The 26399-nt window shown below is 45.7% G+C and overlaps 2 protein-coding genes across 2 annotated transcripts in view; both read right to left on the minus strand.

The window, feature by feature from the left end:
• The window catches only part of PSMD1 (proteasome 26S subunit, non-ATPase 1), a 90476-nt gene extending 78847 nt beyond the window's left edge, over positions 1 to 11629 (minus strand). Inside the window, exons 1-5 of the mRNA XM_046643589.1 lie at positions 11476 to 11629; positions 7211 to 7254; positions 6489 to 6562; positions 6123 to 6292; positions 2456 to 2661 (exon numbers count right to left, since the gene is read on the minus strand). Of these exons, the coding sequence (XP_046499545.1) occupies positions 2456 to 2661; positions 6123 to 6292; positions 6489 to 6562; positions 7211 to 7254; positions 11476 to 11491 (510 nt within the window). The 5' untranslated portion in view covers positions 11492 to 11629. The remainder of the gene's footprint in view (positions 1 to 2455; positions 2662 to 6122; positions 6293 to 6488; positions 6563 to 7210; positions 7255 to 11475) is intronic.
• Positions 11630 to 16369: 4740 nt separating this feature from the next.
• C17H2orf72 (chromosome 17 C2orf72 homolog) overlaps positions 16370 to 26399 on the minus strand; it is a 10657-nt gene continuing 627 nt past the window's right edge. Inside the window, exons 2-4 of the mRNA XM_046643085.1 lie at positions 26029 to 26399; positions 22997 to 23110; positions 16370 to 19269 (exon numbers count right to left, since the gene is read on the minus strand). The exon at positions 26029 to 26399 is cut by the window's right edge and continues 12 nt beyond it. Of these exons, the coding sequence (XP_046499041.1) occupies positions 19130 to 19269; positions 22997 to 23110; positions 26029 to 26399 (625 nt within the window). The 3' untranslated portion in view covers positions 16370 to 19129. The remainder of the gene's footprint in view (positions 19270 to 22996; positions 23111 to 26028) is intronic.

Below are 26399 nucleotides of genomic sequence, written 5' to 3' on the forward strand. Positions count from 1 at the left end.
TATTTGGAAATTGAATGTCAAATTATTTTAACCTATGTTCTTTAATGATTCTAGGCAGCCAAAGACTTAAACACTTTAAACAATAAAAGCTTAAAACTTTTTAACCATTTTAGATGAACATCTTAAAAGAAAATTACATATTTCCCTGTCTTCAAGAAAAAATGGATTGAAAAAATTTAATACATAGTGTTCATCAAGGATCATCACTATATGAGAACATAGTATACTATAATAAAGTGAGCTATTAATCATTATCAAAAGATATATACAACTGTTCATAGACTGAGTAGCTATGTTTTTCAATTGTGTCTGCTAAAGTCTTTCTGCCTCCAATCTTGCTACAAGACTCCCTCATGACTTACTACCTACACTCTCTGGCCAGGAACACAATGTGATAGAACTGTTCTCCAGCTCTGAGTGACTCAAGTTTGGAGTGCTGTCACATCTGCCTGGTGCTCTCCTTGAGGAAATTTTGACTCCAGATTATATATGTTTACCTTGTGGTACTCCAAAGCATATCCAATATTTGAAATACAAACCTATAAAAATCCTTCAACATAAATAAGCATATTAAAGAGCTACAGGAATAATTTCAAAAAGGGAGTTGGGACCATCCATCAGTGCATAATGAAATGAACTTAAGGGAACCAGGTCTTTTTCCCTCTCCAAAGCGCCAGTACATAGTTGGATATCCTAGTCGTAGGCCACTCTAGTTCCTCCAGGTGGGATGCTGCCACAGCATGGCTTGATGAGTGGTGTGTGGGTCCACACCCAGGATCTGAACTGGCGAACCCTGGGCCGCGGAAGTGCAGCATGCGAACTTAACCACTCAGTCACAGGGCTGGCCCGTGGAACTAGTTTTTGTTTCTTTTTTTTCTTTTTGAGGAACATTAGCCCTGAGCTAACATCTGCTGCCAATCCTCCTCTTTTTGCTGAGGAAGTCTGGCCCTGAGCTAACATCCGTGCCCATCTTCCTCTACTTTATATGTGGGATGCCTGCCACAGCATGGCTTGACAAGTGGTGAGTAGGTCCACACCCGGGATCTGAACCGGCAAACCCTAGGCCGCAGAAACAGAACGCGCAAACTTAACCACTGCACCACCAGGCCGGCCCCTGGAACTAATATTTTTTTAAAAATAACATATAATTAAAAAACATCAGAGTTACAAATAGTAAAAGTAGGTATTGTTTCATAAAACTTAACTTATAACTATATGCATAATGTGCACTGGGATGCAAAGTAAGATGCATTTCTTACTCTATTCTTTTTTTTAAACATTTATCATCTCTTCACTTTATATATTTATTGCTTGACTGCCTGTTCCTCCAATGGATTATTCCATTTGGGTAGGAATTTTGTTGGTGCTGTTTGCCACTATACCTCCAACGCCTAGAACAGGGTCTGGCACATAGCAGGCACTCAAAAAATGTTTTTTGAGTGAATGAAAACAAGTATTTTAATTCTTTTCACATAAAGACAAGGAAAGGCTACAACTGCACAAAAACAAACCTGTAAAACAAGGGCCATTCTATCACATTGAGCAGTCCATTCACTCACTCATTTAACAAATCTTACCACTGCTACTAAACACTACGTTAGGTTTTGGGGATACAGTGGCAAACAAGGCACAAAGCACCTGTCCTTAGGGAGGTTATAATCTAATGGGAAAGACAGATGTTAACTATCTAATAATATGATTAACTAATTACTATAATGGTAAACACCATAAAACATAGGGGCTCTAAGAGATTAACGAAAGAATTGGATTGAGTCTTTGCAGGAGTGGTTGAGGAGGGTCTGGGTGGCGGGGATTGACAAAAGGATCTGTAACCAGGTGACAACTGAGCTGAACTCTGAATTTTGGACAGGAATAAAGCAGGTAAAGAAAAGAAAGGAAAGAACATCTTGAGCAGAGGCAGTAACTCTGGCAAGGGGGACAGAGCAGGTACATCTAAGAGCTGAGACGAGGTCAAAATGGCTGGAGTGCAGAGTGAGCCAGCTCACGGAGGACAGGTGGTGAGCGAGGCAAAGTGGGCGTGCAGATCAATGTCCATTTAACTCAGTCCTGCACCTTTCTGACCACCTTGGTAGGTGACTTAAAATTGTCATAATTACTGCAATACACCCCCAACCAGGAATCCAGTTTGTAGTTTTAGCCATGATAAATGCATTAAAATAGCAGCTTATCAATACAGTATTCTTAAAAAGGGCAGGGCAATTAATATAACTTCCCCATGCAAGACCTTAATGTGGTAAGATAAAAGCAGATATTCGATGAACACAAACACAGCCAAGCTTCATATATAAATATAAAAGTAAAACATCTGGCAAAGAGCACCTTATTATTTCTAAACTAGATTTTCTTTTCACTACCCATGAGATTCTCAGTTTTGATAACTTGCTTTGCTGATTCCCGTTCAATAACAATCTCTAAAATCACATCATCTACCTACCGACTCCAGTATAGTCTTCTCAAAGACATCCAGCCTTCGTGTCTCCAGAGCAATGCCGATAGCTTGCTTATACTTGTGATCATCTAGACATCGCTGGAACATTTTATTCACAATGCCTTCCAATCTCTGGTCAATTGGTTTTTTTTCTCCTTCGGGCAAATCTGCATTTTCCACACATTGTTTGGTGTAGTGATCGATGCATTTTGCTATGGAGAAAATAAAATAACTGATCACCTTGTAAGTTGAGCTAAACTACTAAAAAGGACAATGCCTACATTTATAATCATAAAAACTTATGGGATGACTATAAAGAAATAAGCAAATTTTAAAATACTGGAAGTTATACATTCAAATTAATATTGTTTCCTTCATAATGGTTACACTGAAGGACTACACACAAATTCTAATAGACTGATATTATTCAAAACATTTCTACCTTGTTACTTTTTTTTTTTTAAGGTATTCTTTTTGGTGAGGAAGACTGGCCCTGAGCCGACATCTGTTGTCAATCTTCCTCTCTTTCTTTTCCTCCCCAAAGCCCCAGCTCATGGTTGTATATCCTAGTTGTAAGTCACTCTAGTTCTTCTACATGGGACACCGCCACAGCACAGCTTGATGAGTGGTGTGTAGGTCTGCACCCAGCATCTGAATTGGCAAACACCAGGCCACCAAAGTGGACTGCACGAACTTTACCACTCAACCATGGAGCCAGCACTCTCGTTACTTTATTTTGACCAAAATTATATTACTTAACTTGACTAAGTCGGCTACAAACAGCTGCTAACCGTTTCACTTTCAAGAAACAAACACTTGCCATTATTGAGGATATTTAAAAAGACCTATTACAGCAATTACCGCATAGCAATAAATTATTAGACTTCTTTACATTAACGAAACTATTAGCTCCTTGAGACTAGGGATGGTGTCTAAATCATCTTTGTAGAATAACAGTGAAATGACCTAAAATGTGCCACAGGTTCTAAAGGCAATTCCAATTATTTCCAAAAACCTTTCCAGCAATTGTAGCACATTAATTGAAATATTCATTGTCTCAATGTGAGGTGGGTGGAACCTATTCACACAGCCTCCCGGGGAGTTGAAAATTCATGCACAATTTGGGTTTCACATTTCACAATCATTTGGGTTAATGGGGAGGATAGGGCGACACACTGAAGGGTGCCAATAGTGCACTTGATGAGAAACACTTAAGTTTGTTTATAACTTCTACTACTTTGCAATCACACTTTCAATTTTTTAGGAACAACCAAAAAAGGGAATTTCCCTAATCCTTCTTCCACCTTCATAAGGATGATAAATAGCTACTCAAGTTGAAAGATAAATACCATACTTATCCTCTCTATAACTCATTGGCTTGTCACTCTCCCTTCTAAAGAGAAGAAAGGGTACAAGGACAAGATTAATTAGTTGCATACGATAGCTCTAGGAAACAGAAATGATTTGAACTAGCACATAGAATTGCTGACCCACTAGATGGCCCACGTTAAATGGGTCTATACTTTTAGGGAAGCAGAGGACTTCTACTAACTATAAGGTGAAATATACCACATTAAGGTCCATCCAAGTAAAACTATGCAGGTTCAGGTACAGTTAATAAGAATAAGGTGGCAGTCACAAAGTAGGGCTTAAACAAGTCTGGCTGCAGAAAATCTTCACCAGGCCCTAATATGAGCTTTTGAACCAAATGCAGTTAAGTGAGGAAACATCACCCCATCCCATTAAAGAGGAATCTCAGAATTCTAACATTTAGGGAGTTTTCCTTAGATTATAACTAAGAGAAAAAAATGTACCTCCCAGGTTTCAAATTCATGCTCTCACTTACCAGGTTTATGTCATAACTATATCCCAGAATCTAGCCTCACCCCCGTTGGAGTCTTATTATAACTGGGAGAAGATTTACTGGTCTTGAATTTTCTAGATGTACTGTTCATGATATTCATTAAGATCCTAGGAAGCCTTCCCTAAATTCTATTTTGTGTATCCTCTTACAAATCTCACTGACATTTAAAAAAATCCCTACAAAACAGAAGGGTAAACCCCACCCCACTTCCACACAAAGAAAAGCATACAGAACTCATCTGTTGATCAACAACCACCTTCTACAAGCTACGATGATAAATACTGTTTAAAGACAGGGAAGGCATCTACCACCCCAAAGCTCTTCATAGACCATAGTCCTGTTTAAAAGCATGATTTGTAAAATAGTAGCACTGCAAGCACTTGGAGATCACTGTTGGAAAATATTATCAGCATTCATCAAAAAAATCCTTCAGGCAGACTTACAAGAGTAAATATTGTATGGTTCCATTTATACGAATTTCCAAAATAAATAAAATCAGTTTATGGTGGTGGGGAAAAAAAAATCCTCCAGATAAGAGAAAAGAGGTAAGAGCATTTAATCCCCTATTTCTAACTTAATGTAGGGAAGGTGATCTGGTTTCAAATGATACAATCTATTCTTTAAAACCACCTGTTCTTTCCATAGGATTCACAGATGAAAACTCCAATTCAATGCACCCCCAACAGCAGTAAAGTTACTTGCAACATTTTCACACCATCATAGCAAAAACTTGAAAAACATGAACACAGAATCCTACTGAGAACTTCAGGGACATTTGCAAGTACCCCTTTGGCCCACCTAGTACAGCATTTCCCAATGTTTGAAAGAGAATACAAACTTTTTCCTTTTAAGGGTTCAGGTAAATAATGATCTCTTCTTAATTAGCAACTCAAAAAAAATATCTACACTATACACTCTTGACAAGAGGACACACCCTTGGGTTCTCTGTACTATGATCTAAAGCTTGATACTCATAAAGACATGTCTGAAGGGTACGCAGTCCCTTCTTTCATCTACTAGATTAGGAGTTTGAAACATTTTTAAAGCTACAAAATCTTACATAGCTGGTTCAACTCACAAGATAATCAAAAGCCTTGCCTGTGTGCTACCCTTTCACTCCAAAAATAAAGTAAAACAAATGAGAAAACAATGGTTACTGGTAGAAACAGTATGGATTTTGACGTAAGTAAGCCTGAGTTTTAAATTGTGACCCTCCTATTTAATAGCCACATGTCTTTATCATTTTGAAACCCAAGTTTTCTCATTTGTAAAACAGGACTAGCCTCACAGGGCAGCTGTGGAATAAAACATGGTATAAAGAATGACTGGCACAGTGCCTAGCATAACAGAGATACTCAATAATGGTTTCCTACGTTAGCAACAACTCTATAAATTGCTATCATTTAATTTCTGTTACTCATAATCATCTGATTTAACTTGTTCATATTGCAGTATGCTCTAGACTAGAGATAATCATAATCACTGAGATAACTATCTTTGTGTTGATTAAGTTAGCTGTTTCTGAATAATTTCTTAGATTCATCCTTATAACGTTTTGTGAAATGAGTGTCTTCATTAATTATTACTGTTATTGATGTTACTGTTCACTGTGACAAAATATAATAAAGCACAGAATTGGAAGTCAGATCTAAAAACTCAGCCTGTATAAAGTTATTGTAGAAAGATTATGAACTTCCAATTAAAATGAAATTTGGTAACATCAAAAAGTAATTCAAAAAACAAATGCTATGTGGACTAGAGAAGAAAGAAGTCGACAAGATAAAGCCTTACCAGATGGAAGACAATTACCTATAATAGTCTCCACATATTCAGAGTTATCATTGACATTGAAGAGGTCACCTGCTCCAAGTGCATAATTCAGAGACTCCTCAAAAGCCCCCAGGTGATAAAATACTTTAGATGCCACTAAGGCCGCAAACTGCCGACTCCGGAAACCTTCATCTTCATACAAAACTTCTCTGAAAGAAATTAAGAAGTACAGGCCTAGTTCAAACTGTGGTTTTCCTTAAAAATCCTAAATCTGAATATTCAAGTCACAATTTAGTAGCAGCAAACTTCCAAACTGATTTATAAGCCATAAGACCCACATCCACGGATTAATAACGAAAGTTGGTCTACCTTATTCCAGTTTATATAAATAAAGTGACTTCTTACATTTTATCTACAGACTCAGAAATTTCTGCCCAGAAGTCATTGACAACTGCATTCAATTTGTGTAGTGCAAATTCCTGTAAAAGATAAAACCAAAGTTCAATTTTGAGACAGACTTACCATTACAGTTCCTTTAACAAGTTTCCAACAAATCAAAGGTCAAATTCTCAGTCATGTTTATTAGAACTGTAAATCTATGAGAAATATAAAAATTTACCAACTAACTCATATTTTATCTTGGGTGTACACATTTCCCTCTGTTTTCAATCATAAAACATCAGATTAACCATATGATGTCATTCCTTATCATAAACAACATTTTTCTTCTTTGAATATACAAGATTGACTGCAGGTTGCTAGTCTGGATATAAATGAATTCAGGTGTCTAAAGCAAATTGAAGTATATTTCAAATTTTTTTCAATGGAAAATAATTTTAAAATATGTGACACAGAAGAAACAATTTTTTGTGCTTTCTGTTGATAAAGAAACTAGTGGTGGGGGTGTTCGGGTGCCACTCTGAGGTTTATCTGTCTTAGTTTTGTTCAACTCTAGGAAAACCAAACGCTGTTGCCAAAATTCTGTCCTCTGGGGCTAGATTTCAATAACAGGCTATAGGCTGGGTAGGATGGCTATTTTAAATGATGCAAGATATACAGATATCACTAAATTCAAAGAGTTTCACAGTATTCATACTAAGCCCAGTTAATTTTTCTTCAATTCATACCTTAAGCTGTGGTTCTTCTTCATCCAGAAGAGAAATAATTCCAGCTATAAAACAAAAGGTGTATCATGATTATGAAATATATGCTAAGACAGAAACTAACACTTAGTCAAAAATATGTGATGGTTGGACAAAATAAGTATTTTCTGAGGGGTGACTTCATTAGAGGAATGATTATTTTTCTTTAAACTGTAAAGGTCTATATTCCAAAGTTTAAGAATTAACCACGTTATAAAACTCTCCTGACACCACATACATCACATTATTTGCCTAATTCAACGGTTGTCAAAGCCTGGTCCCTGGACCAACAGTATTAGCATTACCTGGGAACTTGTTAAAGATGCACATTCTTGGCCCCATCCCAGATCTACTGACACAGAAATTGTGGAGATAGGGTCCAGTACGGGAGCCACAAGCTTTCCCTGTGATACTGATGCTCACCATAGTTTGAGAATCACTGGCCTACTTTACTGACCAAAATGGGAAACTTTCCCACACAATTTTAGAATAAAATTATTCACAACCAACAGTTAAACAGTATTTCAATTATTTCAAGATGCCTAAATTAAGGCACCTCCTTCATATCACAAGTAACCTAGAAGGCTTTGCTAAATGATGAGCAATCTTGTTCTGACTTCCATTACGCAAGCACAGTGTTCCCCGTATGACCTCAAGGTGTTAGTACTAATACTGGAGAGTAAAGGAAACAACTGTCCTCTCCAAAAGACGCACCTTGAAACACAGTCATTTGTCAAAGGGATTATTACAAAAAAGGAGAAATTACTGGCCTTAAACCATAAAGGAAACTATATCTGTCTCTCAGATAAATGTTTTCCATGTAGGTCTTAAATCTGTTCTGGAACACTGAGTTGAAAGTGTGATTTGATTAAAAAGTGTCAAGGCAACTTTACTTAGGAGATGTAGCTATTTCTAACTGATAAGTGTAGGTCTCCCAAATAATTCAGCAGTCTTCAGCCAGCCACACAGTAAAGGATACAAAATTTAGCAAACAAAACTATGTCATGGTGCATACTACTATTCTAAAATCACAAAAGCAGATTAAAAAAACTTCTTGGTACTCTAGGTTGGCATGACAAGTTCAGAAGAGAGAGGCTGAATTGATAGCACAGAGAGAAGACAAATTAAAGAAGACAATCAATAAGGAGGGGAGGGATGTCATGAACTAGTGATGTGGAATAGCTGATAGACAAGAATGCTTTAAATGCAGAACAGATCATAAATCTCAGAACACTTCATCAAAATAAAAAGGCTACCCATTCCCTATCATGAATCAAAAGCGTTTGAACTGCTTTTACCAAAAGAAATGATGGATATTTAGACTCTCTTGTGTGGTTTCACTTAGGAGTAAATTGTTACATGGTTGTCCTGGCTTAGAAATAAACCCTTTGTCCATGAAACACAACTAAACCAAATACTCTACACTCCATACACAAATATTTCCCATCTTAAAAACAAAACAGAACACTCCTTTGGTTAAGGAGGGTAGGGGACAGGGAATGGGGATGGTTTAAGGATAAAAAATCTCTTACGCCATAATAGGAAGTGAGCAGATATTATCTAAAATTGTTGAATCAAGTTTTAGCAATATTTGGATATTATTTATGAATATGGAGGTATGCTTCAGAAGAAACAGCTTACAAGCTGAAAATGGATGTCTCTGAGGATGAGGAAGGGAGGAAAAAAGAATAGGAAACTATTGTTTTAAAGCTTTCTAACATGGGGGCCGGCCCCGTGGCCAAGTGGTTGAGTTCGTGCGCTCTGCTTCAGCAGCCCAGGGTTTTGCTGGTTCGGATCCTGGGCACCGACATGTCACCGCTTGTTAGGCCAGGTTGAGGCGGGGTCCCACATGCCACAACTGGAAGGACCCACAACTAAGATATACAACTAAATACTGAGGGGATTTGGGGAGAAAAAAAAAGATTTTAAAGGTTTCTAGCATAATTTAGGCACATAAAGGAAAATTATGTTAAAAAAAAAACAAAAACCCACTCAATTTCACATCTCCCTACTGCAACTACCTCTCTCTCTCTCCACTCCCTTTCAAAGTCAAATCTCTTAATAAACTTAACAGTACACGACGACCTCTTATTCACCACTGTGTTCTTAGTACCTAGCAAGTGCCTGGTGAATAAATGAACGCAGAACCACCAGAACCATGACGCTAGCCTGTTTAGCACCTGGGACAGATCCTAAGCCAATGTGAGCCAAAGGACAGGAAATAAAGTGACAAAAGATTTGGAGCAGAAGCTGATAAGTAACCCAGTAAAAGGAACAAATTATAGCAACAAATACACACTCTACTATCACCACAAAGTCTCAGGATAGGACCTCAAAAATTATTACTCCTGCCACTCTCAATAGGTTTAAATTCTATTATATTCCCACCAAATGCTTTTTCAGTCTCTACTTAAAATACTCTAGGGACCAACTTATTGATTTAATTGACAGATTTCTTCATTCAAGACATACTTTTGAACTTCTGCCATCTGCTTGGCAGTGTTCTAAGAATTATGGAAAAAAACAAGTTTCCCGCCCAAAATTCTACCAGAGTCAAAGATAGCAATCAGGCAAATAAAGTAATTACAGCACCATAACGAAGGGAGAAAGAGAGGCAGCATGTTTAATAGAATGATCAGGAAGACTAACAGTTGAGCTGAGACTAAAGATTGACAAGCTAACAGAAAACTGAAGGAAAGGGAGTCTGGAAAGAGGGAATAACATGTGCAAGGGCCCTAGGCAGGAGAGAAATCGACATATTCAAGGAATCGAAAGAAGGCCAGTGTGATCAGGGTGTAGTGAGTGGGAAGAGAGGACAGAGCAGGGCAGGAAGGAGATCATGGTGCTCTTCCGTTAAGAGTCTGGATTTTATTCTAAACATAATGGAAAGCATTGGAGGATTTTGAGCAAAAGAATGACACTATGTGATTAACGTTTTAAAAAGAATACTCTGACTACAACAAGAATAGACTGTACGGAGATAATAGTGGAAAAATAGTCCTTAGGCTGTTACAATAACCCAGGCCAGAGTTGAACGTGGTTTGGGCTAAGCAGCAGCAGTGGTAATGAATGGATGTGAGGCAGAATGAGGCCTATGCTTACAGGTGGCAAGAAAGTGCTTATTTCATCTTTAAAGAGCTCTGACAGAAAAACCTCTTCCTTATATTGAACTAAAATTCATCTCCCAATCGTTTGTATCTCTTGGGTACAAAAGTCTAATTCAAAGTACAGGTGGACAGCTCTTCACATCTCTGAAAATAACTATTACATTCCCCAGCATCTCCACAAATTTCAAGCAATCTTCGTGAAAACATGGTTTGGCGCTCTTTACAAGGACAAGTTACAGTCTTCTGATCACCAGCTTGTTTCCAACAAAACAGCAGTGGGACAAGTGAACCGCAAAACAGGCCGAGAAAAGGGTGTGTAAGCAGGCAAGAAAAAAAGCGGCAGGGCTGTGGACAGCTATATGCAAAGCAATCTGCGGGGAGAGGGGCTTAAAAATCTCCACTGGAAACTGGACTTCTAGAGCTCATCCCATTCCAAACGTCACTAGAGGAATCTACGTATACCATGGTTTAGCGCCTGAAACCTGCTCCACACACCCACGACTTCTGAAAAGTCATTTACTGAGCCCCCAGCCTCAAAACCATCGGTTGATTCTCAGTATGATGCTGCCTTCAGGCATTATACCGTCTTCACCCGACACAAAAGTTCTCTGGATGCTTTAACTGAATACCCGCGGAATAGACCCAGAAACGCCCCGCTCCAATCTAATGTCAGATCTCCCTCTAAGTAGGACGGAGCCGGGCCAGGTCCAGAAGCACTTATGGAGCAGTTAGGCGGCCTCACTGTCTGACTGCACAGGGGGACCATCCCATCCCGGCCACCTGTGGGGAAGGACTGCGATCGAACAGCCCCACAGGGCCAACGCCGGGAGCCACAGAATTAAGGAAAGCCCTCAAGGTCGGAGAGGAGCCCGGGAAGCCCCTCGGTTCGGGCACGGGGGTGTGGCTGGGAGGGATGCCGGGCCGGCCGACCCTGCGCCATGGCCCCAAGCCGGAGGGAGTCGCGGACCCGCAAAGAGGAGAGGCCCGGCCGGGCTGCCAGCCCCCGGCCCAGGGGGCGGCCTCGGGCAGCGGTCGGCGCGCAGGCCGGCGCTCCGCCGGGTGGTGCTCAGTCACCGGCCCTGACTCAGCTAAAAGCCGGCGCGGCGGCTCCTCCCTCTCGGCGCCCGCGGCGGCCGAACTCACCGGCTGAGGTGATCATGGCTGCGCCCCGCACTCGCCCACCCGCTCGCTCGCCGCGCCAGCCGCCCCGCGGATCTGTCAGCTCCGGGCCCGCTAGCTCCGCCGCGCCTCCTCGCTCCCCGGGTGCGCTGCTCAGTCAGTCGCCTCCTCAGGCCGCCGGCTCGCTTCTCTCCCAGGACCCCGCCCGCCCCGGGGCTGCCCGCCGCCCCGCCTGACGCCCGGCGCCAATTCTCCCCTACCCGCGTCTTCCGCGCCGCCCCAGCCCGCGCAGAAAGGGGCACGGAGAGATCCATTGTTTTCTCTAACCCTCCTAGAGGTCAGCGCCTCCGCGGGGGAGGAGACACTCGTCCACATCCTGGATCAGGCTTTAGATTAGCCACCCCTCGAGAGAGGCCCCCACCGTCACCCGCCATTGCGGAGAGAAAGAGTGTGGAGCGGAGGTGCGAGCGGTGCTTGCAGCGCCCCCTGCTGCTTGGGCTGTCTCCCTGCAGCGTCCCTCCTCCCAGCCCTGCCTTCGGGAAAGAGTAGGGCAAAGACCGTTTTCTTACAAAAGTGGTTTTCAGATATTTTAAATAGCAGAGCCCGTCTTCAAAACACACACACACACACCCTTACAGAAATGTTTTATCATAATGAGTCCCTAAATAATCACTGGTTTAATAAAGTGGAACAATGAAGGCTTTTATTTACATTTGGAATAGTTAATACTGCACGTGGTTTAAAAATCAGAAGTATAAAAAGATATACAGGGGCCTGCCTGGTGGTGCAGTGGTTAAGTTCCCACATTCTGCTTCAGTGGCCCGGGGTTCGCTGGTTTGGATCCCTGGTGCAGACACGGCACCACTTGTCATGCCATGCTGTGGTAGGCGTCCCACATAGAAAGCAGAGGAAGATGGGCACGGATGCTAGCTCAGGGCCAGTCTTCCTCAGCAAAAAAAGGAGGATTGGCAGAGATGTTAGCTCAGGGCTAATCTTCCTCAAAAAAAAAAAAAATATATATATATATATATTGAGCATGTACTCTACCTCTTCTCCCAACGAAAGTGCAGTGCCTTTGAGGGCTCTGGACAAACTGGTGGCTCCTAAAATGTACCCCTGCAGCCCTGCTCGCTCTCCTGAGCACTAGAGTCACACGCCTACCAGACGTCTCTGCTTGACGCTCCTTAAGCCAACGACCTCAAGGTTGCACACACTGTCCACCCCCACCCCAACTTGTGTCTCCTGCCTTGATCTCAGTGTGGTGAATGGCATCCATTAGCTACCGAAGCAGGGCCCTGGGGACACCCTTGACTGCACTCACCCAGTTTGCACCAGATCTGGTCTCCTCACTATCTCTCACACCAGTCCGGCTTCCCATCTCTCTCCATTACCCACTAGTCGTCTCCCCCTCTTCTTTCCTGGCTGCCACAGCCTCCAGCAGCCTCGACTTCCTGCTTACTGTCTCACAATTCTCCAGTCCATTCTTCACAGCCAGACAGAGCAATACCAAAAGCAAGGAAGACAAGCTCCTCCAAACTCCTCCAGGCCTTTCACTCAATCCTGCTTACCTACCATCTTACATCCCACTTCCCTGCCCTGGTGTGCCATGCTCTGGCCATGTGGACCTGCTGTGGTTCCCAGAGTGGCCGTGCCCCCATGTACCTTGTCTCTGACCCTGGTACCTGCTCTTCTCTCTTCAAGGCCCTCTCGCCCTCACTGCTGGCTAACAAGACTTGTCTTGAGTCCCAGTCAAGCAGCACCTCCTCCAAGAAGCCTTCCTTGACTGCTCCACCATGTGTCCCCTTACAGCCTTGACCCCACACAGCTATAATCATGTCTCCCTACCCGTGTCCCACTGGACAAGGAACTACTCAAGGGCATGGCTGCATCTTATTCATTTTTCTGTCCCCTGTAGTAACTCGCACAGTGTTGGAACAGAGCAGGCACTCAGTAAATGTTGGATAAATGGATGTACATAGGGTCAGTTAGTTATCGGCACAAGACTAGCACTCAGACCTATGTCTCTGAAACCCCTGCCCTCTCTAACACCCTCAGACGAACTCTATTTATTTTCAGAGAAGATTGTAGACATAGTAAAATCACAGAATTCTTACCCACTGCTTTGCTTATAAACAACTATCTGCCTCCAAATTTAGGAGTGACCCAAAACGTCTCAAAGCCCAAACGGGCTGCTGTGGGCTCACACAGGTATGGGCTGGGCCGGGACCCCGTCGGGGCGAGGGGAGGATCCTGGCAGCCGGCGCTTTCTTGGCCAGTGTGCCCAGAAACAGGATGCGGTTCTAAGCTTCGCCAGGAGCATCTCCCCGACCCGCGCGGCGCCCTCTAGTGGTCACAGTGCCCCACCACCACCCCCCGCCGCCCAACCTCCCAGCCTCCTGGCATTTAAGTCCTGGGTCTTAGGAGGGCTCGGTCCTCCTGTCAAGAATGGGGCTTGATTGCTTTTTGAGCTGCGGCGTGATGTCGCCCGAGTCCTGCTGTAGAGGGGGCGGGCCCGCCTGCCTGGCAGCGCTGCTCGCAAGGGGCGGTGCTCTAATCAAGGGCTTGGCAGAGAGGAGCGCTCAATAAACCTCAGCTCTTAGGTCATAGGGACTGGCCACGTGGCTGGTGGTTGCTTCACGAACAGCACGCATGCCACATGCTTTTGGAGTAAAAGCATTTATTCGTGGGAGCAGAGATGTGAAACGCAGCCAGTGACATGGGCCTCCCGTGGGTGGGTACTAAGTTGGAGGGAAACACCTGGCCAGGGCTAGAATTGGCCTGGGTGGACTGAGGCACCCGAGGACCCTGGAAGCCATAGGAGACACTGGGCTCTCTTCCCTCTAGGGGCGGTGTCCTGGAGGACAACTCCTATCTTGGGCAACCGGAAGGCTGCCCTGGAAGAGCTGATACTGGAAGCCACTGTTGTCCCCTTGTGTGTGTGTGTGTGTGTGGAGGGGGGGCCGTCTGGGATGACCACCCAGCTCCGGGAAAGTGGAGGGGGGGAGCCACAATGAACCCTCAAGACATGTCTTGTGTGCGTTTCCAGTGTTCTAGATTCTCGCTGTCCCACCCGGTAGCCGCCAGCCACAGGGGCTGTTGAGCTCTTGAAATGCGGCTCGTGCAAGCCAGGAACCGATTTTAAATTAAATTAAATTTTATTTCATTGAAATATAAAGACTGATACCCAATTCAGTTATTGAAAAACTTATAAGTATTTCTGGAGCAGTTTGAGGAAATGAATCTATTTTTTTCAACTATAAACTTGAAATTTAAATATAGATCAAGTATTTTGGATAAAAATTTAAAATCTGAATTGGAATCTAAGTGTCAGATTCTCACAGGATTTCAAAGATGCAAAACGTCTCATTAAAATTTTCCTATAATTACTATTGAAATAATACTATCTGGGGACATATTGGGCTAAAAAAATACATTGTTAAAATTAATTTCACTTGTTTCTTTTTTTCTCTTTCTAATGTAGCTACTAGAAAATCTAAAGCTACATTATGAGCCTGGTGTTACATTTCTCTTTGACAGCGGTGGTCTAGCCCCACCCTGAGGTCTTGTTCCCTCTCACCTCCCACTCAGGCCTGGCCCTTTAGCCTGCTTCAGTCTTGCCTGTTCTTCAATGCTGGCCCATGCTGGGCCAGACGAGACGAGAGGCAGAGGCTGAAGGTGAGACCCACTTCTGTAGGAGTGGCTGCCCTGGCAGCCCTGAGTTCTGGAGTGAGCAATATACCTGGGACAGTAGGTGGTCAGCGTGAGGGTAGCCTGTGGTTGGGGTAGCCTGTGCTCTGAGGCAACACACTGCTCTGAGAAGACCTCGTTAGCCAGTGAGGGAGAGAAGAAACTCAGGGGACAAGACAAAGACCCAATTTCTGCAGCCAGGATTCAAAATGAGGGCTAGGTCTCAAGGACCAAACTAAGCGCCTAATTCCTCCAAGTAAGTGCAGAGCAGGATAGCAACAAGCTGGACTTAAGACTTAAAATCTAAACTCCCACTGAGGGTCTCTGAATTTCACCAGTCAAGGAACAGGCAGGCGTGGGTCTGCATTTGCAGCAGGATCCTGAGCTAAAGCTGGGAGCCCTGGCAGGCAGCCGGACAGGGTTCTCACCTTTGCCAAAGCCCTGGCTGCACAGTGGCCCTGGCACCCAGCCCAGCTTTGGACCTGAGCTATCCCACACCCTCGGGGTCAGATTCTCGGATCCCTGTGAACCACGGCATGGCCCAGAGGGGTGGGCTCTGCCTTTGCTCCCAGTTACGCAGGCCCAAATATAACGCAGCAAGAGGGCTCTGGCTCAGGGGCCAAGGGCATCTGAGGGACTTATACAGGGTCCTGGTAATCCACTGTGCCTTGTATCCCATTTCTCCTTGAACTCCAAGATTATGCAAGTGGCAGGCTGCCCAGGCCAAACTCCACGTCTGTCTCAACCCTTGATCCGCTAACAGAAAACCAGGTCAGAAGGGGGTTGCGTAGCCCTTGGGTACAAAACCGGCTTTCTCCACTGTGCTGGCCATGTTTGCCACCCAAACAGGGCAAAGTGCGGGCCTCCTGACCACAGGGAGCCAGCTCTGCAACGAGGTTCTGCTACACTTTGAAACAGAAACTGCGTTCAGGTTAACTTGGCTGTCGTCGACCTTCCCCAGGGAGGCTGGGCCCTAGATTCCCTTCCCTGGGGAAACAGGGGCTTGTTCAGATCACAGGTTTGGGGGCCTCAGCCCCCGGCCCCTTTGCAAGTTTGCCTTGTTTTTCGTCTGACAACAAAGGGACCCCCTTGTGTGCTAAGTCTTGGAGATAAATACTTTGAAAGGAGAGAAACAGAGACACAAACATTATAAAGGGCTCTCCAGGACTCCAATAAGGCCACTTTATCTTGTTAAACATGCACATGTGCATACAAACACCCCCCCCCCCCCCCCCCCCCCCCCCCCAGTAAATACCAAGCTAAACTCTATCTTTAAAAAAATCTCTTTTTAAATATTTACTTTCCGGCTACATGTTTTTCAATCCCAGTCAATAGGGTTGCAGAGATGTCACCCAGGGTAGGACCAGGGAACTTCCAGGCCAGACTCTTCCAGAGGCTCCCACCATTTGCCCAGATGCCCCGCAAGGAGCACCTTACGAGAATAAAGTGGAAGAGCCATTCTTTTCTGGATGAGACAGCAATGAGGTATTGTTTGGTTTCATTAGATAAAAGGAATTATCGATTCAAGTCAGAAGCACCACAACTACTGCCATATTAGAAAGATTAGTACCCAAGAGTCCAGACTGCGACCTGATGGAAGCCCCTGGCTGATGGCTCCCGGTACCACTGACCTAATCTGGGGCCTCTGCCCTCAGCCAGGCCCACCCCAATCTTCCTGCCTTGTAAGAGTCCTTGGGGAAGAGATCCACCACCAAGGTCATCTATTCCCGCACCTAACTCTTCCGTCTGCTAGAAAACAGCAACTAGACTGTTCCTAAAAGGATGCTGCTTATCTTAGCCATGTCTCAAGGAAGCCAAGATGGGCCCGGAAGGACCTCAGTCCCGTGTTTATCAGTTGGGAGGTAGAACCCAAATCGCAGTAAAGAAAGACCTTCTCTCTTCCACTACTCACAGGAAATACTGAAGGTAATGAAAAGATAATGAGTAAACCACCACTTATACCAGAGACCTGCAAACTCACAGCCCACCAGGACGGGGACCAGGCAGGTGGCGTCTATGAGTGAAGTACAGTAGAGGGGTGGGTGGGTAGGTGGGAGAGGGGCTTAAGTTGGGGGGGAATTTCATCAAAATGGAGATCATGGCACCTTCCATCCTCCACTCTGAAAACTAGCTTTTTTCTGTGCCATCTCCCCAGTCTCAAATATTGGCCATGGACTCAAAAGTCTTTAAACACAGCAGAGGCTGCTGCCATGTAACTTCTGCCTTAGACCATTTCCTAACCTAAAAAAGCTCTCTCCCTCCACTAAGTAATAAAACTCTAACCAAATTACTACCAAGAGATTAATGGAAAATAGAAAAATATAGCAGCTTCAAAGATACCAGTCTCCCCATTTTCAAACGAAATCAACAGTAATTCATTGAGTTCATTCTTGTGCAGATGGAAGTCAGAAGGGTCCTTCTATTGGTGAGACAGCCTTGTATTATTAGAATGACACCTGCTGCCAACCAGCCCCAAGTAAGATGTCATCCTACCTATCCTCATACTAAGAAGGATCAGACTCCCTATTATAGAGAATAAATTGAGTCATAGAGCAGGGACGGCTCCTCCTTAAACATCATGGAGCCCCTCAGCCACAGGTTTCCCATTCCTGCTTTTGGCACCATCACAGAGAGAGCTGAAATAACAAGTGGAAGTTATCCAGCACCTCGCAGAGCACGGGGCACATAGTAGGCACAATTGCATGTCTGCTGAGTGAATCATGCATGAATGAATGAATTTAGCTACTGCTCTTAGATGGGGCTTCCTCCTAGGGAACATTAGGAGCTGTCCCTACCATTCTGAAGACTGGATTTCTCCAGGGGCAGGAGAGAAAGACAAGGGAAGTAATGCAGCATTCCCTCTACAAGCAAACAGATGGCCTTCCTCGCTTTTAGAGGACACTACTGACCCTGTCTGACTCAGAGGAAAAAGGATTCAGGACCCTGGCACCTCTGGGCTGGGTCTGCTTTGACCTTGGGTTAGGCCCTGAGATGGAGAGCAAGTCTTATGCCCTTGTAATCCACATCCCTAACTTTCCTTCTGTTTGGTGCTGTGGGCCATTCCCAGAATCCTTATTCTCAAAGGACTTGGCAGAGTAAGTCAAGGTCAACACGAGGAAGAAAGGGCCCTTTCTTCTCAGGGGCATGCAAGGCTATTTCTGTCCTGGTCTGCAGCATACGGACCTTCTTGGTTCTAGCACAAGAGTGCCTGTATAGGCTTTATTCTGGCCTGTTCTGGAAGCCAAGGTCCCAGGAAGCCCAACCCTCCCTGCTCTGGGAATCTCTTCCTAGAAATTGAGAGGGGGAAGAAAGTGGCTCATCCAGTTTTTCAAAGGTGCCAAGACGGGCAGTTTCAGTGGAACAGTTCTGTGTTGTTGGAGATTGTCCTACACATTGTGAGATGCCACTAAATGCCAGGGGTGCCCCACAATCACAATAACCCTTCCAACACACACGCGTGCACACACACACATTTCCAATGCTGCCTGGAAGGATAGCCTGGCCCCTGGCTGAGAGCCACTGGGCTGGTAGCACCCTCATGAGTTTGAGAAACAAAAGCCCCAAAGGTTGAGTGACACACACCCCCAGATCTGACAACTTCTGGTCCAGAGTTCTTCCAGCTGCACTTGAAATAATGGATGCTCATGCAAACAACCACGGGATGCTACAAAACCACAGAGTCTCAAGTACACGGCCATCTGTCTCAATGGCATAGAGAAACAGGCACAAAGAGAAAAAATAACCTCAGTGTGACCAGAGAATGAGCAAATGCAAGGTAGGGGGCAGGTTCCCAGAGGATACGTTTTTCTAGGCCCACTTAGCTTAGTAAGTCCTCAGCCTAGCAGGTCACTGTCAGGGTGGCAGCCCCTAGCAGGTGAGACCTTTGTAGTTACTACCATGCCAAGGTCAACATGGAGGCACGGGGGCTCAGTGAGAAGGAGCCAGCCTCTAGTCTCCAGGTTAGAGGTGGGGCAGCCCAGGGGTCCAGCCTTCATCTTGAGTCTTCAGCAGGCTCAGTGGGACTGTGGACAGCTCCATCACAGGCTCTCGACCCCTTTTCAGGATCCTCACAGTCTCCGTTGGGAAATATGGCTGTCAGAGCCATCTCCTCCTCAGGGTCTCGGAAGTGATCTGGAACACAAGAGAAGGAGTTACCCAATCAGAAAAGGTTTATGAGTGAGCAAGCTAGCAACGAAAGGGAAGTAGTTGGTCCCAGTGACTATCTACTTGAAAAACAAAACAAAAACCTTAAAAATGTACATAACCTTTGACCCAGCAATTCCACTTCTAGGATTTTATCCCAAGGAAATAATTAGGAATAATTAGTGGAGCTGCTGCAGCCATCTTGCTAGCAGCCTGAGGATGAAACGACATGGCGGATGGCCCAGCAGAGAGAAGGACAGAACCTGGGTCCTTGATGGAGTCACTGGGCCCCTGAATCAACCAGCCCTGAAGCTGACTCCACCTCTAGACTGTCTTTTAGGTGAGATAATGAATTCCCTTGCTGCTTATGCTGGTTTGAGTCATGGTTTCTTCTTTCTTTCTTTCTTTTTCTTTTTTTTTTGGTGAGGAAGATTGGCCCTGAGCTAACCTCTGTGTCAATCTTCCTCTATTTTGTATATGGGACACCGCCACAGCATACACGGTTTGATGAGCTGTATGTAGGTCCATGCCCAGAATCCAAACCTGCAAACTCTGGGCCACTGAAGCAGAGCATGTGAACTTAACCACTATGCCACCAGGCTGGCCCCGAGTCATGGTTTCTTTACCTGCAGCTAAACGCATCCTAACCAATTTGATGTTCAACAAAGGGATTGGCTGAGGAAACTGTGGCTTGCTCCCGAGGGGATTCAGGCTTAAAAATGATGCATAAAATCCCATAGAACCAAACACATGCACACACACAAATAAGTACACGTAAAATTGGAAATCTGAATAAGATCTGTGGATCGTTTCAATGTCAATATCCAGTTGTGATATTATCCTATAGTTTTGCGAGATGTTACCATTGGGGGAAACTGGGCAAAGTGTACACAGATCTCTTTGTGTGATTTCTTACAACTGCAAGTGATTTACAACTATCCCCCAAAAAAGATAAAAGATGTTGCTGACACATAATTATTGCTGTGGAATATTGCACAGTCACAATGTCATTGAGGAAGAAAGCAGATTCCCTAACGGTATGTATAAATGTATGTACGTATCTGTAACCCCATACTCATTATATATATTATAAATGCATATGTATAGTCCCTAAATGCAATTTTCATCTTAGCACATTCACTTCTACATTAAATTAAACAATTTGTTATATGCTACAGAGAGGGAAGTTATCCAAGATTTGCACACAATTTTTTGATTCCTTTGCTTTATTTTTTCCCTTTAGTTTCCAGAGACATCCAAAATCTTGACGGAGAGGTTGAAGTGAACGGTTTTGCAATTAAATATTTTAAATGTCTGATGCATTTTGCAGATGATCTGTGTGTTATACACAAGTGAATTTATTAAAATTTAAATAGCACAAGGAGATATAGATAGACAGACAGATAGACTGGTCTATCCCAAAATACGGACTGTAGTTACCTCCGAGTGATGGAATTATATGAATGATTTTTAATAGTTGTTTTCCTTCTTTTAATTTTTGGAGCTTTTAACTGTGATAGGCAGAATTCTAAGACGGCCCTCAAGATTCCCACCTCTTGGTGTCCTCAGCCTGTATAATCCCTCCCTTGAGTGTGGGTAGGATCTGTGAATATGATGCGATGGTCACTCCCTTGATTTGGGTACCATACATGACAAGGGAGACGATGGATCGTCACTCCCGTGACTAAGTTACATCATAGGAGACAGGAGATTCTCCTGCTGTTTGAACGGGCAGCTGCCGTGCTGTGAGAGGGCTGTGAGAGGATGGAACTGTGGGGCCTCTTGGAGCAGAGAGCAGCCCCGGCTGCCAGCCAGTAAGAAGGCAGGAACCTCAGTCCTATAGCAGCAAAGAAATGAATTCTGCCAACAACCACGTGAGACTAAAGGAGGACTCAGGCCCCATCAAGGCCCGGCTGACACCTTGATGCAGCTTTGAGACCCGGAGCAGAAGGCCCAGCTAAGCTGTGCCCAGACACCAGATCCACGGAAAGTGTGAGAGAATAAATGTGTGTTGTTTTAAGCTGCTCAGTTTGGGTAACTTGTTATGCAGCAATAGAAGACTGATACATCAACTAATGATTTTTTTAAAAATAAGGGACACAATAAAAGTTTATTTTAACACACTGCCCACTGTTTCTGTAAGAAAGCTATAGTGTTCAGCACACTTTGGAGGGGTGGCACATACATTCAGCTGGTGACAACCTGCTCCCCGGGTACTTTCTCTCTCTGTCAACATAGCCTACATGCCCACTGACCTCACAGAGCTGTCTTCCCTTCTCCTTCTCTCTCGCCCCCACTTAGCGGCCTGATGATTCTAGCCTAGAAACAGCTCCTGGCTGACTTCCCACCTCTCCATTCCAACACTGCCCTGGTTGGGTCCAGGCTGCCCATCGTCCCTTCTGAGATTATGCAGTCCCCTCCTAGCTAGGCTCTGTCCGCCTGTGGTCTCTCCCTGCTCCTGCAATCCTGTCACCTCTCAGAACATACCCCTAAGCTTGACACCCTGCTCAGAAATCGTCAGTGGCTCACTATGATACCCCGGCCCCTGGCCCCATAAGACATTAACCACAACCCTGCTCAGAACGAGCCTAATATGCTATCTTTAGCTTGCAGGAAACCACAAAGAAAGTAAGGAGAAGATGGATGATCAAAACCAGGCCAAACTGGTTGAAGGCAACATGGCAGTCTGACTTGACCTGACATAGACCCCACAACTTACTATGTGCTCATTGTAATACATTATCATATTATAGAACACACCCACCAACGCCATGGCAGTCTACAACAGCCATGGAAATAGCAGGATATAACCAAATAAGGAAAGAAAAGAGGTGGCACCCCTGCTTCCCAGAAAAGCCTGCCCACTTTCCCAGACAACTGGGACTATTCCTCGGCTTCTTTACCTAGACCCCTTGTAATAGCTGCTGAGTCGCCCCAGGAGCTGAGAAGTTGACTTGTGAACTTAGTTCCCACTTCTCCATTCTTTGGCCATTGAATAAAGCTAGTGCTATTGAATGCTCAACTTTGGTTTTGTTTCAAATCAGAGACACTGAACGGGAAAGAACCCTCCAGGCAAGGGACGGATTGTGGGTATGAGGCCCACCTATGGGCCTCGGAGCTCCTCTGAGTGTGGGTTGGGGTCCCACTGGGGTGACGTGAAATTGGTAACAACCATTCCTGAGAGATTTAGGTCCAGGGCCCTGAATTGGCCCCAATTTTTCTCTTCAGCCTCAGCCCTCACTAGTCTCTTTCTGGACCTCATCCCAGGGTATTCTTGACAGAGGCCCCTTTTCTGAGCATGAGACCATGCAGTCAAGCCTTTGGTCATGTCACTGTTTCTCCAGGTCTTCCCACTTCACCTCAGAAAAGCCCCAACCCCAGTTCAAATGTCATTTGCTCCGTGATACTCCCAGGATCCTCAGGGGAAGGTGGAATGTGTTTGGTTCCATGCGTCCCACCACACACCAGGCTGACACCTGCATCACAGCCCCGCCCACACCGCCTTCATTAATCAGACTCCTGGGGCTACAGCCCTGCTGACCCAGCCTGTGTGCTGGCTGCCTGATGACAGGAGCACCTCACATTGCTCATCCGGCACAAGGCAAGTGTTTCATGGATGTTGGTCCACTCTATCCCCAAGGTCCCTGTGTGCATGTGACCCCTCCCATAATCCCAAGCACCAGGGTCCAGGAGGTCAGGAAGGGGACACACTCACCCTGAGCTGGGCCACTGGGGGAGACGGCATCTGGGTCCTTCCCCCGGCTCCAAGGACCCAAGGAAAAGCAGGCCAGCAGTGCCAGCAGGCCCGGTCTCTCCCAGGCTCCTTCCGCTAGAAAGAACACCAAGTCCCAGAGGCAGCAGGTCAGACGGTGCTTGACACAACTGAGAGATTTTCTGTTTAGTAAACCAAGAGCTGCAACTGCCAACTGCCCTACTTTCAACAGTCTGATTAAAAAACCAAAGATTCTGATGTACAAAAGGGGGTGAGGTTTTGTACTTAAAATAGAATAACAACAACAAAAAGATTGCTCTCTATATAGTGACTTATTTAATCCTCACAAAAACCCTACTACTATGTAGGTACCACGTTGCGAAAACCATAGTAACAAAAAAAGACATGAAATTATGTGCAATTACACAGCACCAAAGAAAGTACTCAGAGAGCAGTAATTTGCCCCTGATTTTTAGTTCAAACTATTTCTTAACAGGAATAGATTGAATCTTTTTAGATAATCACACACAAAATAATTACATGTTGATTCTGGTTTCCTCATTATGGTACCACCTCAGTTATCTGGAGATCACTCAAGAGCCCCCAAATTCTGGAATCAGGTCAACTGGAGCAAAGTTTAAAAAAAAAGTAAGACTCTGAGAAGCCCAAACACAGAATATCCTGGTTCATAATTCTTTACTCGGGGTTTATTTACTCCTAATTTGCATACAATCCTAACAAGACTAGATTCTTAGTTTTTCAATCCAAAGGCAAGTGGGTTAGGCATAAATTGGATCAAAGGACACTGCCAAGAGGCAGGCAACCTAAAATATAAGACTAGCTATCAGGCATGGAGCAAAAAGACTGGAAAACTTTAAAAAAAAAAATAGCCATAACTGCTAGCAAAACCTTAGCAACACGAATCCCTTTGGTGTGAGGGTCGTGGTGCAGCCCACCTCAAGAGCCCCAAAGAAATCAGTGGATGTTGAGTTATAATTACACTCATGACCTTGAGCCACGAATGAAAGGTTTCATGTTGTTCAGTATGCTTTTATAAAAGTAGAAGCGACTTTAACAAGTGGAGAATGATTCCCTTGCAAAATGTTAAAATTTCCTAAGTGTTAGGGATTAAAAGGAGGCACAGATTCTGCATGCCAGGCAGGGTGTTGGGAAATGGGAATAGAGTCATGCGCCGCGTAACGATGTTCTGGTCAACCACATCGCATATAATGACGGTGGTCCCATAAGATTAGCACCATAGAGTCTACATATGTAGTAGCCTATAACACCTAGGCTTGTGTAAGTACACTCTGTGATGTTCACACGACAAGAAATTGCCTAATGATGCATTTCTCAGAACATATCCCCGTCGTTAAGCGACACATGACTGTACAATGCTGATGGAACTCACAAATGAAAGTGACAAAACCATGGGGTAAGAGCTTAGAGGGCAGCAGCGGGTTCTGGGATTTCACTTGTGAACCTGCAAACAGGAATGGGGAGGGTCATGGAAGGCTTCCTGGAGGAGGAAGTCCAGTTCTGGAAGATGAGATGGGATTGGTCAGGCAAAGAGGAGCATGGAGGAAAAAGATTTTCATTCCGAGGCAACTGCAATGTGTACAAAAGCTTAGGAGGCCAGAGCAAGCTTGGCTCTGGGGAATTAAAAGTTGTTCCTTGGGAATGGGAGCCAACTAGGAGATTAAGGGCTCAGAGAATTTCCCAGGCACCAGCTCATTAGGGGGCAGAAAATTTTCCCCCTTGGGGCCAGATCAGCAAAGGGCCTGGCATCAACAATCAGACGGACAATCCACCTCGAGCTATTCCCGAGGTCTTTCAGGATGCTGGTTGTTGAGTTTCAAATTTAGCCAGCTTCCTTACAGACTCCACAGAAAGGTGTTGGGGGCTAGGAGGGAGAGGTTAGGGCATGCTCCACAGCTTGACAGGGATGGCCTTTCCCCAGGCAGGCCAGGCTGGCAGGTGGGTCTGTGACATCAGAGGTACCAGGCCTCCTGGCTGGAAAAGGCTCCCCCGCAAGTCTGGCATCTCCCATTTGCTGTTAACACATCAATGCCTCAGGGAGGTAGAATACAGCTTCTGTCTTCATTAACTCTTTAGCGAGAAGAGCTGGCAGAGCTTGGAGGCGGGGCTGGTGCTGACAGTGGGGGCGGGGAGGGAGCTGGGAGGGTAAAGAACGCTCCTGCATCTCCCACTTTTGCCAGATCCAGCTACACTTGAAGTTCATATTCTAATCCTGGGACACTGGAAAGCTCCTGTAAAACCTGTGTACCAGGATGCAGGAGATTCTGACCCTTCTGCTGATGGCAGCAGTCACAGGGGCTGGAAAAAGATCCTCACTCCCCTCCCCACACTTTAGGAGAGTGTGACGGAAAAGGTGGTCTCAGCAGACCATGGGGGAGGGAGGGAGACACAGCAGAGGGTACACAACCAGGTGGGTAACCAAGAAGGACCTGAAAACTCTGTGCCCTCAGCCCCTCCAACCCTTTCCTCTAAGTCGTCTAAGTATCTAAGTTCCTCTAAGTCCCTGGTATCTGTTCCTTGCCTTCTTCCTCCCCTCGGCACTTCCACAATGAGCCTCCACCGTCGCATCCTATAAGTTCCGGGCACCCCCAACTCCCTAGTTCCAGTTCTGCCCCGCTCCCATGGCAAAACTTGCGCATCCCAAGACTTTCGCCTCTCCTTACCTTCCTGCCCCTCGCCTCTGTCTGGCTCCCAGATCTTGCCCAGCCCAGTCCCACCCTTCTCTCCACCAGCCTCCCCCCGCCTTCTGCACGTCCCCTCGGCTTTCCTAAGCCCTTGCATCTCCCATGCACTCCAGATCTTCCCGGGACAGGCTCGACCCCTTGCCCAGATCCTGCTGCGCACTAGCTGGGAGGCCCAGTGCTAGGCAACTCCCCTCTCTGGGTCTCAGTTTACTTCGGTGCACAACGAGGGGCGCTGGCCTAAAGAGTTCCAACTTGAGGGCCTTCCCCCAGCCGCCGCCCGCCCGCGCCTTCCCGGGCCTCGCGCCCCCTCACCTGGTCGTGCGGGCCCGACGGCTTGCAGCGCCCTGCAGGCGGCCGCCTGGACGGCCAGGCAGGAGGCCGGGCGGCCGGGACAGTAGGCGGCCGCCTGCACCGGGCCCCCCGCCTGGCGGCCGAAGACGGCGCGCAGCAGCGCCTCCAGCAGCCGCAACCCCGGCGCCACCGCGTCCTCGGGCCCGGCCTCGGCCACCAGCACCCCGACCAGTGCCGCGCCGGCCCGCCTCCGGCCGCGCACGTCCCGCAGCATCTCCCGCAGGCGGCGCCGCGGCTCCCGGGCGGCCAGCGACGCGGCGCGGCACAGCACGAAGATGAGCGGCGAGCGGATGGCGCGCGTCTCCGCCGTCCCGGGCGCCCTCCGCGCCCCC

Source organism: Equus quagga, chromosome 17 (genome assembly GCF_021613505.1).
Source record: "Equus quagga isolate Etosha38 chromosome 17, UCLA_HA_Equagga_1.0, whole genome shotgun sequence".
Classification (NCBI taxonomy): Eukaryota; Metazoa; Chordata; class Mammalia; order Perissodactyla; family Equidae; genus Equus; species Equus quagga.